At 48.0% G+C, this 13,005-nt stretch overlaps 1 protein-coding gene across 4 annotated transcripts in view; it reads left to right on the top strand.

Moving 5' to 3' along the window:
- The window catches only part of ACIN1 (apoptotic chromatin condensation inducer 1), a 72,965-nt gene that overhangs the window by 38,697 nt on the left and 21,263 nt on the right, over positions 1-13,005 (top strand). For all 4 annotated transcript variants that reach the window (XM_070726847.1, XM_070726845.1, XM_070726844.1 and 1 more), the window contains exons 5-7: positions 2,389-3,600; positions 9,276-9,518; positions 9,647-9,747. In XM_070726847.1, coding sequence (XP_070582948.1) covers positions 2,389-3,600; positions 9,276-9,518; positions 9,647-9,747 — 1,556 coding nt within the window. The remainder of the gene's footprint in view (positions 1-2,388; positions 3,601-9,275; positions 9,519-9,646; positions 9,748-13,005) is intronic.

Here is a 13,005-nt window from a genome sequence, read left to right as displayed (position 1 = left end):
TGATTTTACTTCCGCACCTGGGAAGACCCAGGGAAGGTTCCTTCCGCCGCCCAGCAACTGATCTGCTCTGCAGCGCCGCAGCAGCGAGGAGCCGAAGATCGGGGTTTCCCCGCCGCTGCCGCAAAGGGGAAACCCCGATCTTCGGCTCCTCGCTGCTGCTGCGCCCGCCGCTTGTCTGCCCGCCGCTTGTCCGCCCGCCGCTTGTCCGCCCGCCGCTTGTCCGCCCGCCGCTTGTCCGCCGCCTGCCTGCCCGCCGCTCGGTGCACGAGAGAGGGAAAGTGAGAAAAAGAGGGAGAGCAAGAGGGGGAGAGATAGAGAAAGAGAGAGAAGGAAAGAAAGAAAGAGATGAGAAAGGAAGGAAGAGAGTGAGAGAGAGGAAGAAAGAGAGAGAGAGAAGAGTGGAGTATTTTTTAATTAATATTTTCTGAAAAATCGCGATATAGCGTTTCGCGAAGATCGAGATCGCGAAACTCGAGGGATCACTGTATATATTTACAAGGTTTATCTTTTACAATTCTATTTGCTATACCTTTTTCTTAACTTCCACCCAGTTGTATATTTTTCCCCACACGTTGTAATAGTCCTTATTTTGTTGGTTTTGTGTCTCATGTTAATTTGCTAAATTTGGCGCAGTCTAATATTTTTTTAATCACCATTTCTTTGTTTGGAGTCTTTTCTTGTTTCCAAACTTGTGCATATGCTAATCTTGCAGCAGTAAGTAAGTGGTTTATTAAGTAGTAATTTTCTTTGCTATGTTTGCCTCTGATTATGCCTAATAAATACATTTCCGGTTTTATCTCAAGTTTATAGCCCAGTATTTCTTCCATCCATGTCCGAATTTGGATCCAGAATTTTTTTGCTTCCTTACATTGCCACCATATGTGGTAGTATGTTCCTACCTCTTTTTTACACTTCCACCATTTGTTACTAATATTTACATTCATTTTGGCTAAGCGGTCTGGCGCATAATGCCATCGGAAGAACATTTTATAAAGATTTTCTTTGTATGGTGTTGACAAAGTCATCTTATAGTTAACTGACCATAGTTTTTCCCAGTCTTCTAGTTGAATTGCATAGCCGAAGTTGGTCATCCAAGCTATCATATTAGGTTTAACTATTTCTTCGATGTTTTCATGATTTAGTAGATAAGTATACATTTTGGTTATAAATTTTTTATCAGATCCTATCAATATTTTGTCTATTTCATTTTGTTTTTTACATATTCCGGATTTCACCAAGTCCTTTTTGTATCTACTTTGAATTTGGTAATATGGCAGCCAATCTATTACTATGCCTTCCTCTTTAAGTCTTTCTCTAGTTGTTAGACTTCCTTTGGTATTTAATAGGGCTTCATAGGTTATTATTTGTTCTTGGCTAATTATATTTGGATGAATTTGGGCTTCTAATGTAGATAGCCATCTGGGTATTTCGTTATATTGTTTTTTCCTAACTTTCCGCCAGTATGTCAACAGTGTATTCCAAATTTGATGTTGTTTAAAATGAGTATTGTTATCCTTTTTGGAGGGGAAGGGGGGGGCTGTTATAATTTTTTTTTTTAAATTTCTCCGACATAAAAACATACATAAATGAAAATACATATAGGCTTAAGCCCTCAAGGCTTAATATACATAGATAAGAACGCAAAGGCCTTCTTATATAGAAAACTAATAAAACATCTTTAATTCATTTCAATAATATTTGCTCCATCTTTCTAGCAGCTTTAACTAAAAAGTGAAGATTTTGTATAAAAGGAAAAAAATATTATTTATTTATTTTTATTTATTTATTCATTGTTAGGGTTGAAAGGGACCATGCAGGTCATCAAGTCCAACCCTGAGCAGGAATCCTAAAGCACCCCAGCCAAGTGGCACTCCAATCTCCTCTTGAAAGTGTCCAGAGTTGGGGAGTTCACAACCTCCCCAGGCAGGTTGTTCCACTGGTTGATCGCTCTGACCGTCAGGAAGTTCTTCCTTACTTCTAGGTTGAATCTCTCCTTGGTCAGCTTCCAGCCGTTGTTCCTTGTCCAGCCCTCTGGTGCTCTGGAGAATAGAGTGGCACCCTCCTCTTTGTGGCAACCCATCATATACCTGCATACAGCTATCATGTCCGCTCGTTGGGAGGGATACGTTTCCGTGGCTCAGTTGAAAACAAGAGTGCAGAAAACGGATAGCAGAGTGTTTACTGGCTGGATGCCCTTCCTGTCACTAACGCAGAGTTATATTCAGCAGATACCTTCTCAGTATGCCCAGATGGAGAAATATCTGCCTCTACCTAGAATCAAATTCGCAGCCTGCTGATTCGTGAGGCGAGAGCTCCCACCTCTAGGCCACTGCACCACTCTTTCGGGGCTCTTTCAATAAAGTAATCTATCCTACCTTTCTCCTTTAGGCCCGAACGGTGAAGACCGCAGGAGGTGGCCATGCGCTGGTGAGCGAAGAGCGGGAGACCTCCCTTCGGAGCCGGAGAGCTGCCCAGCGGGTGCCAGTCAAAGAGGAGGAAGAAGAGGAGGAGGAGGAAGAAGAGGAGGAGGAGGAGGAGGAAGAAGAAGAGGAGGAGGAGGAAGAAGAGGAAGATGCGCCCCCATTGCTGGTTGGCCAGACACCCATGAGGCCGGAGGAGCCGGGCATGCCAGCTCCCCAAGAGACGGGCATGTTCCAAGCTTCCCTGCCCATCGTTCTGCAAGCCCAGCAAACGGAGACTCCCTCTCAGACGCCAGACAGCCCAAGCGGCGAAGCCGCCATGCCTGTCCTCGCGCACTTAAAGAAGTCAGAAGACGAGGAGGCTCAGCCTCTGGAGACAGACCCCGGGGAAAAGCAGCAGGTGGCTCCAACCCCGGAGGAATCCCCCAAGGAAAAAGATCCCCTCCCGGATCCCGCGAAGGAGGTTGCGCCCCCTTTACCCGAAGCCTTAAAAATGGAGACGGAGGAAGACCCAGGCCTTCCGAAGGAGCCGAGGTCGACCGAAACTCCCCAAGAGGAGAAGAAGGAGGAGAAGAAGGAGATGGAGCAGGGGGAGACCCCGGTGGCTGTTGTCTTGCAGAAAGAGGGCAAACCCCAGAGCGGGGGGACCCCAGAAGAGACGGGAGCCCAGGTGCTGCACAGCCTAGAGGAAGAAGCGGCTGCGGCCGCTGCGGCGCTGGTACAAGCCTCGCCATCTCCCCCGCAGCTGATCGAAGCACAACAGTCCCAACAGGATCCACGGGGGGACGAGCCGCCACCACCACTCCTAACTAAGGAAGCTCCCGCGGAACTCGCTCCCGCAGAAGATGAAGCCCCTCCTCAGCTCTCTCAGCCATCTCCCCGCGCTCAGGAAGCACCCGCCGCAGCCAGCCTGGGAGCCTCGCCATCCCCCTTGGCGCTCCCGCTACACCAGCCTGGCAGCTCCCGCTCCTCGTCATCATCGTCCTCCAGCTCCTCCCGCTCTCGTTCCCGCTCTCCGGGCAGCTCGCCACCTCGCCCCCGGGGTAGGAGGACCCACTCTGCCTCCTCTGAATCACCGGCTCGGAAGCGGCCAGCTTTGGAATCTCGATCCCGCTCAGGCTCGGAACGTCGTAGCAGTTCGGGCTCCCATTCCCGTTCCAGCAGCAGCAGCAACAGCAAGGTGAGTGGGTTCGGGAGTGGGGGTTGTTTGTGCCCAGGTCGTCCTTGACTTACAACAGTTCAATTAGTGACTGTTTAGAGTTGCAGCGGCACTGCTAAAAAGGATTTATGTTTTTTTCTTTAATACCTTTTCACCATCCTCCATAATTACGTCGTCAAAACTCGGGAGACTTGGCGACTGGTACATATTTATGAAGGTCACAGCATCCCAGGGTCACGTGACCGACCCCCCTTTTGCCTTTCCGATGCGCAAAATCAATGGGGAAAGCCTGATTCACTTAACAACCGGGTTACTAACTTAAAAACTGCAGGAATTCACCCCACAAATGTGGCAAGAAAGGTTAAAAACTGAGGCAAAACCCCCTTAATGAATCTTTCACTCAGCGACAGAAATTTGGGGCTCAATTAATCATAAGTTGAGGGCTACTCGTATCATCATCATCATCACCCTCTCCTTTTAATAACCCCATAATCCCTTGTGGGGTGGAGTCACAGTTGCTCAGATAATAAATAAATAATAATAATAATAATAAGAACAACAACATCCACAATATTATAATAATAATAATAATAATAATAATAATAATAATAATAATTTATTAGATTTGTATGCCGCCCCTCTCCGTAGAATCGGGACTGCTCACAACAATAATAATAACAATGTGACAATGTAACAAATCTAATATTTAAAAAACATCTAAAAACCCGTCATTTAAAACCATGCAATACAAGCATACATAAAACTATGTTGCTGAGTGTTACATAGTTGCTGAGTGCTTACTAGCCAGATGCTCTTCCTGTTGCCATTGCGGAGTTTTGTTTGGCAGATATATTGTGGCCAGGGAGAGAGAAATATCTGCCTCTACCTAGGATGGAATACCTGCATACAGTTAACGGCAGAAAATTTGCTGTTCGGTTGTGCTTTTAAGCCAAGCATAGCTCTTTGATAGCAAGGCCGCATTTTGAACCCAAGGCCCTGGAGTAGTCATGGTGAACCTGTTTTTCCTTGGGTGCTGAAAGCGTGCGTGCCCTAGCATGCTTGTGCCTACACCCATAATGCAATGTCCTTTCACATGCTTCACCCCCCTGCGCGTGCATGCGTGACAAACACGCACCTCACGCTGCTCTGCCGCCTGCACATTTCCCTAACCCTGAAAATGGCCCATTTCCCGATTTCTGGTAGGCCCGTTTTTCACCCTCCCCAGGTCCAGGAGGCTTTCTTGGAGCCTGGGTAGGATGAAAATGTCCTCCCCCCCCCCAAGGCACTCTGGAGGCCAAAAACAGCCCATTTCCTGACTTCTGGTGGGCCCACTAGGCCTGTTTTTCATCCTGCTCAGGCTCTAGAGGCTTTCTAGAGGATAAACATATCCATCCTAAGATAAAATACAGTGGAACCCCGACATAAGAGCTGCTCTACTTACGAGCAACTCGAGATAAGAGCTGGGAGGGGAGAGATATTTTTGTTCTACTTACAAGCCCAAATTCGGAATACAAGCGCCAAGGAGCTGTCTCCTGAAGCCGAACGCTAACTTCCGCATTCGGCTTCAGGAGACAGCTGCGAAGCGGCGCGCGTGTTTTAAAAGGTTGCAGCCGGCCTGGGGGGCTCGGGGGGTGCTTGCAGCCAGCCTGGGGGGCTTGCCAGCCCCCCCCCGAGCCCCCCAGGCCGGCTGCAACCTTTTAAAACACGCGCACGGCTTCGCAGCTGTCTCCTGAAGCTGAACGCGGAAGTTAGCTCTTTTTCTTTCTCTCTTTTACCTTCCCTTCCTCTATTTCTTCTTTTCTTTCTCCTTCCCACCTTCTTCCCTCCCTCCCTCCCTTCACTCATTCCTCTCTTACTCTCCCCTTTCATAAGTTTCCTTGCTTCCTTCCTCTGTTCCTGTCCCTTCCCTCTTTCCTTCCTTCCTTCCCACCCTCCGTCCATTCATTTATCCCATTCCTCTCTTGATCGCTTAAAGCCGGTCCCTGGTGCAAAAAGGGTTGGGGACCTCTGTCCTACAGGATTGGGTGGCAGAGAAGTTGAACATATGTAAATTTAAAAGTTTAAGAAAGTTTACAAGTTAAGTGAAAGAAACTTCATTATTCATTTATATGTACATGTACATTTCTTCATTAAAAACTTGTCTTTCTGCATAATTTAGACTAACTTTGTGAGTTTTTTGAGGGCTGGAACCAATTAAAATTATTTACATTAATTCCTATGGGGAAAAGTCGTTCGAGATAAGAGCTGCTCGACTTAAGAGCCCAGGTCAGGAACGAATTAAACTCGTATCTCGAGGTACCACTGTACAGGAAATAGCACAAGGGCAGACTAGATGGATCGTGAGGTCTTTTTCTGCTGTTAGTCTTCTATGTTTCTTGGAGCTTGAGTAGGGTGAAAATGGTCCCTTTGGAGGCCAAAAATGGCCCATTTACCGACTGGCCCATGTGAGCCTGGTAGGGCCGTTTTTCACCCGCCCAGGCTCCAGAGGCTTTCTTGAAGCCTGGTTAGGGTGAAAATAGCCTCCCTACCCCAGCGGCCCTCTGGAGGCCCAAAACAGCCCATTTCCCGACTGGGCCAAACTCTTTTTGAAAACAAATCTATATTTCCAGCTCAGAACAAGTTGGGTTTTTTTTCCCCCTCAGCAGATAATGTGAACATTTGAGGTAAAGAAATCATCGGATTTTAGACACCTTCCTGCTTCGCTTCCAGTCGAGCATTTTCAGGTTTTTTTCTTTAAAAAAAAGATGCACTTCCTGTCCCCCCCAAAAAAAGGAAAACGAGGTGGGGAGATTATTAATTAATTAATTAATTAATTAATTAATTAATTAGATTTGTATGCTGCCCCTCTTCGTAGACTCGGGGCGGCTCACAACAATAATAAACAATATATGACAAATCTAATATTGAAATAACTACAAAACCCTTATTAAAAAATAAAACATCCACACAAGCATACCATGAAATTGTATAGGCCTGGGGGAAGGGAATATCTCAATTCCCCCATGCCTGACGAAAGAGGTGGGTTTTAAGGAGCTTACGAAAGGCGAGGAGGGTGGGGGCAATGCTGATCTCTGGAGGGAGCTGGTTCCAGAGGGTTGGGGCTGCCACAGAGAAGGCTCTGCCCCTGGGTCCCGCCGAAAGACATTGTTTAGTCGACGGGACCCGGAGAAGGCCGACTCTGTGGGAACTAACTGGTCGCTGGGATTCGTGCGGCAGAAGGCGGTCCCGGAGATACTCTGATCCGATGCCATTAGTTAGATTAGTTTAAAGAACTGCAGGATTGGTCTTTCCTAATAATACTGGGTTTACTATTAATTTACAGACTCAAACTCAACACTGATAAGATGGAGTGGCTGTGGGTTTTGTCTCCCAAGTACAATTCCATCTGTCCGTCCATTACCCTGGGGGGGGGGAATTATTGACCCCCCTCAGAGAGGGTCCACAACTTGGGCGTCCTCCTCGATCCACAGCTTATATTAGAGAAACACCTTTCAGCTGTGGCGAGGGGGGCATTTGCCCAGGTTCGCCTGGTCCCTACCTGGACCGGGACTCACTGTTCACAGTCATCCATGCCCTCATCACCTTGAGGTTTGACTACTGTAACGCTCTCTACATGGGGCTACCTTTGAAAAGTGTCCGGAAACTTCAGATTGTGCAGAATGCAGCTGCGAGAGCAATCATGGGCTTCCCTAGGTATGTCCATGTCACACCAACACTCCGCAGTCTGTATTGGTTGCCGATCAGTTTCCAGTCACAATTCAAAGCGTTGGTTATGGCTTCGGGCCAGAATATCTCTGGGACTGCCTTCTGCCGCACGAATCCCAGCGACCGGTTAGGTCCCACAGAGTTGGCCTTCTCCAGGTCCTGTTGACGAAACAATGTTGTCTGGCGGGACCCAGGCGAAGAGCCTTCTCTGTGGTGGCCCCGACCCTCTGGAACCAGCTTCCCCCGGAGATTAGGACTGCCCCCACCCTCCTTGCCTTTCGTAAACTCCTTAAAACCCACCTCTGCCGTCAGGCATGTCGGCGTCTTCGGAGAGGGGCGGCATACAAATCTAATATATATAAATATATAAAATTGAGACATCTCCCCCGGGCCTATACAGTTTATACATGGTATGTTTGTGTATATGTTTTGCTTTTAAATAAGGGGTTCTTAGATATTTTTAAATATTAGATTTGTTACTGTATATTATTTTTATTATTGCTGTGAGCCGCCCCGAGTCTGCAGAGAGGGGCGGCATACAAATCTAATAAATAAATAAATAAATAAATTTAGTTTTTTAAATTAATTGGATTTAGATGATTATATTATATTGTTCTTCTTCTTCTTCTTCTTCTTCTTCTTCTTCTTCTTCTTCTTCTTCTTATTATTATTATTATTATTATTATTACTATTATTATTTATTAGATTTGTATTAGATATTATGTGTTGTAAGCCGCCCTGAGTCTTTGGAGAGGGGAAACATATAAATCCAATTAAATAAATACAATATGAAACACCTGCAAGAAAACCACCCCAGCTCAAGAACTTCCCCCCCTGATCTTCATAATTTAAATTTATTAATTTAATTTAATTTATTAAATTTGTATGCTGCCCCTCTCCAAGGACTCGGAGCGGCTAGTCCTTGACATACGACCACAACAGCCCAAAATTCCCGTTGCTGTGTGAGACGTACCTCCATTTTACAGCTCCTTCCCACGCGTTGTTAGGTGAATCATTGCAGTTCTTCAGCAAAATTTGGTTTTCCCGTGGTTTGTGCTGGCTGGACATTGGCAAGAGCGGGTGCGGGGTGGGATGTCATATGACCCTGGGATCACACAAACAGTATAAATACAAGCCAGTGGTCAAGCATTGGAATTTCGATCACATGATTATGTGGGTAAGTTGCAACCGTGTGAGAAATGGCTCTTGAGTCACTTTTTCTCCCCAGGGCTCTTGTAGGTTTGGTCACTAAATGAACTGTCGTAGGTTGAAAACTGCCTGAATTTGTGTTTATAAAAATTGAATGAATGACTTAAAAAAGGAAGGAAGAGAGGAAAGAGGAAGAGGAGGAAGAAAGGAGGGGACGGGCGGATGGAAGGAAGGAAGGGAACGAGGAAAAAAGAAAAGAGGAAGAAAGGGTGAGGAAGGAAAGGGAAAAAAGTGGAAGGAAGGAAAAGAAGGAGAGAAAGGAAGAAAGAGGAAGGAAGGGGGAGGGAGGGAGGACGGAAGGGGAGGAAGAAAGGGGGGAAGAAAGAAAGGAGGAAAGAGGTAGGAAGGAAGGAAGGAAAGGGGAAGGGGAGAAAAAAGGACGGAAAGGGAGGAAGAAAGAAAGGAGGAAAGAGGTAGGAAGGAAAGGAGAAAAGGGAAAGGGGAGAAAAAAGAAGGGAGAGGAAGGACGGAAGGGGAGGAAGAAAGGGGGGAAGAAAGAAAGGAGGAAAAAGGAAGGAAGGAAAGGAGAAAAGGGAAAGGGGAGAAAAAAGAAGGAAGGGAGGGAAGAGAGAAAGGAAAAAGAAAGGGAGGAAAGAGGAAGGAGGGAGAGGAAAGTAGGAAGGAAAGCAATGAGAGGGGAGGAAGGAAAAGGGAATAACATAGAAGGAGAAAGAAAGGAAAGAAAGAAAGAAAGGAAGAAACCCAGCCTTTTCAGAGAACAGCAGAAGAACCTAGACGTGTCAAACATTTCTCTTTGCCTTTCTCTTCTCTTTTTCCCTCAGTCTCCCAGCCGTGATGCTTCGCGGGACAGCACCAGCTTCCCCCCTACCAAAGAGCCCTCCCTGCCCGAAGCGCGGTCCCCGCCCCACAGCCCCACTGCCCAGCACCAAGAGAGCCCATCAAGCCCCAGGGAAGAAGAGAGAAGGAGGACCCCCTCCCCTCCTCTGAGGCAACACAGCCACACTCCACCGCAACAACAACAACCAGCAGACAGCATACAGGCCAAGAGCACATTTCCAAAACGAGTACGGGGGCGTTCCGGGGGACGGGGAGTGTCCCAGCTCTGCTTCCGCTGAGAATTCAGGGGGGGGGGCAGTCAGTGGACCTGGCCCTGTGGCCCCTTCCTGCTAAATTAAGCCTTTCCGCCCCACAGGACAGCCCAGAGCCCCTCATTCCAACGGAGAAGCCTGACCAAGAAGTCGGGGCTCTCACCTCGGAGCCTTCGCACACGGTGGAGCCGCCGCGCAGCAAAATGTGAGTATTGGGGTGGGTGGAGGGCTGAGCCAGGATGGGGTAGCTGGTGCGCCGCCTGCAGTGGGCCCCGACTTGGGAAGGCCGAATCAATTTGGGGGGGGGAACGGGGCACCCCCAAAGCCCAGGAGATAATGCTGTGCTGCCGAGCACGGGTGGGGTACAGTCTCTCATAACGGACAAGTTGCAGGAAAGAGATGAGGTTTGTGACACAATATGGCTAAGAAAGTGACTGTGGTTTTTTGATCGCTTTAAAGGTGTACCTGGAAAGGTGGATGCCATACCCTCTGTCCTTTCTCACATCCCAGAGCTGTCTTTCACGAAGGGATAGAGAGAGAGATGATAGGCAGGCAGGCTGGTAGAGAGAGATAGATTAGGTGTAGATTAGAGAGAGAGAGAGATCTGTCAATCTAACTATCCTATCATTTATCATCTCTTAATATAACAATTAGATTAATAGATAATAGAATGATAGGATAGAGAGAGAGATTGATTGATAGATTGATAGATTAGGTAGTAGGTAGACAGACAGACAGACAGATAGATAGATATTGATAGATGATAGAATGATAGATTAGAAAGATATTGATGATGGATAGACAGACAGATAGATATTATTAGATTGATAGATGATATGATGGATGGATGGATAGAGATAGATAGATAGATGATAGAATGATAGATTAGAAAGATATTGATGATGGGTGGATAGACGGAGACAGATAGATGATATGATAGATTGGATAGATAGATGGATGGATAGATAGATAGATAGATAGATAGATAGATAGATAGATAGATAGATGATATGATAGATTGGATGGATAGATAGATGGACAGAGAAAGATAGATAGAGGTAGGTAGATAGGTAGATTAGATAGATAGATAGATAGATAGATAGATAGATAGATAGATAGATAGATAGATAGATAGGTAGATATTTTTAATTCATTCCACTACAACTATTTGCAATTTTTAAAAGGATTTTTTTCCATCCAGCCCCTCCCCCCCAACTCTAGCCCAAATTAAAGGATTAGAAGGTTGTGAAAAGAGCCCCTCCCAACCCTCATGCTCCAGATCCCAGTGTCCTTTGGATGGGCCCTGTGCTCAGAGTGGATTCTGGACTGAGGGTATATCTTCATACACACACACACTGCCCAAGAGCATACAGACCCCACCCTCTTCTGAAAGGTGCCCTTCTCATGTGCCAGGCTTAATACTCAACCTGGGTACTGCAGGCTGTTTGGGGGAAGGGCACAGCTGACCTGCTATAAGCAGCCACATCTCTGCTGGGGAAAGGGGAAAGGGGGGGGATTGTTTCAGATGGGATGAGCAACAGGCCTCTTAGCTCTCTGGACACCACACACACACACACACACACACACACACAAAACTACTTTCCAAAATGTGGAGCATTGGTTGCTTTCAATGCCCTTTGTCTGGAACCATCCAGCGCGCTCGGCCGGTTGGATGGGGAGGCTGACTTATAATAGGGATGGACTCTGCCAGCCTGCTAAGGAACGGTTCCTGCTGGACACTTGACCAGTTGGATTTTTTTAAAAACAATTATTTATTTTGTCCAATACACAATGAGGGTTTTAGTGTGTGTGTGTGTGTGTGTGTGTGTATATTTGTTTTCATAAATTTTCACGGGTATATGTATGTAGATTTTGCCCTGTGTAATATTTTGCATGTCTATGCGACGTTTCGGTGAAATCACATTCACCATCATCAGGCTGAAGTTCCAAGCTTCGTGCTGTTGTAAAATTCCATTTTACAACAGCACGAAGCTTGGAACTTCAGCCTGATGATTTGCCCCGTGTAATATTTTAAATTTAAAAATATTACACGGGGCAAAACCCGAACTCAGAACAATCTACATACATATACCCGTGAAAATCTACGAAAACATATACTGTGTATATATACACACACACACACACACACACACACACACAGAGTAAAATACATGATGAAGGTTATAGAGGAGATACTCATAGTAAAATATATCTATGAAAGAATAGAAAAGAAGGTATAGTAATAGAACATATCAATGAAAGAATAGAAGAAGAGATATAGGAATAGAGGAAAGGTACAGGAGATATAGGAGAGCAATGGGACAGGGGACGGAAGGCACTCTAGTGCACTTGTACTCGCCCCTTACTGACCTCTTAGGAATCTGGATAGGTCAACCGTGGATAATCTAAGGGTAAAGTGTTGGGGGTTTGGGGTGGGGGGGAGTGTTTGGCCTTTAAAGGGGGGAGGCACGTACTCTAATGGAAAATGTTTGACTGGTTGGATGGGAGGGGAGGGGGCCCGTCCTATAAAAAGGATGCAGCTTGCGAAGAGAAGGTTCCTGCTGTGCGTTTGATCGGCTGGACGGGCAGGTGGGGGGGGGGGGTAGGGGCTGCCCTGTAAAAAGAATGCAGCCTGACAAGGGAAGGCGCAGCCGCGTGCTCGACCGGTTGGATGGATCTTGCCTGCCTGCAATGGAAAGTCCCGGCGTTGTTGGGGGGGTTTTTTTGACCGGCTTGGATCGGGGAAGTGGAGGGCGGGGACGGGTTGCCTCCCGCAGCGCCCACCCACCCACACGCCCTATTGATGAAAAGGGGGGTGGGGGTGGGTAATCGAAGTCCCCCCCTTTGCCCCGCCCCTCCGGAGCCCCTCCCCCCTCTTCCCCCTCCCCCCTCCTTTATGTCTTCCTCCCCCTCCCGGGGGCTGCCGGGAAAAAAGCCTCGGCGCCGGCAAGATGGCCCCGTCGCCCGCCCGCGGCTCCTCCGTTGCGCCGGGGGTCCCTCCGTCGCCCGGGCCGCCCTCCGCTGCTTCTCCTTCGCCGCTGCGGCGCCCGCGGGACTGCTGAGAGGAGGCGGAGGCCCCCCCTCCCCAGGAAGGCGACCCCGGCCCCTCCACACCCCCCACCACCCGGCCATGCTGCTCTCCGAGAGCAAGGGAGGGTGAGACCGGGAGGGCCCCGGCCGGCCTCCGCAAGCCCCCTCCCCAACCCCGCCTGCCTTCCTCTCCTGCGCCATTCTCTCCCCTCCATCCATCCATTCATTCCTTTCTGCGGCCTCCCCCCTCCCTTTTTTCCTCTGCCCCCCCTCCTCCTGCCCTCCATTTTCTCTCTTCCCTCCACCCGAGCCCCCTCTCCCCCCACCCAGCGCCTCGGCCCCTTCCCTTTTGACAGCCCCCCCCCCCCACTCCTCGCTTTCCCTTTCTTCCCCGGAGCTTCGGTTGGGGAGGGGGGTGTTTCCTCATTGCTTG

Source organism: Erythrolamprus reginae, chromosome Z (genome assembly GCF_031021105.1).
Source record: "Erythrolamprus reginae isolate rEryReg1 chromosome Z, rEryReg1.hap1, whole genome shotgun sequence".
NCBI lineage: Eukaryota > Metazoa > Chordata > Lepidosauria > Squamata > Dipsadidae > Erythrolamprus > Erythrolamprus reginae.
This window is presented reverse-complemented; position numbering and strand designations above follow the sequence as displayed.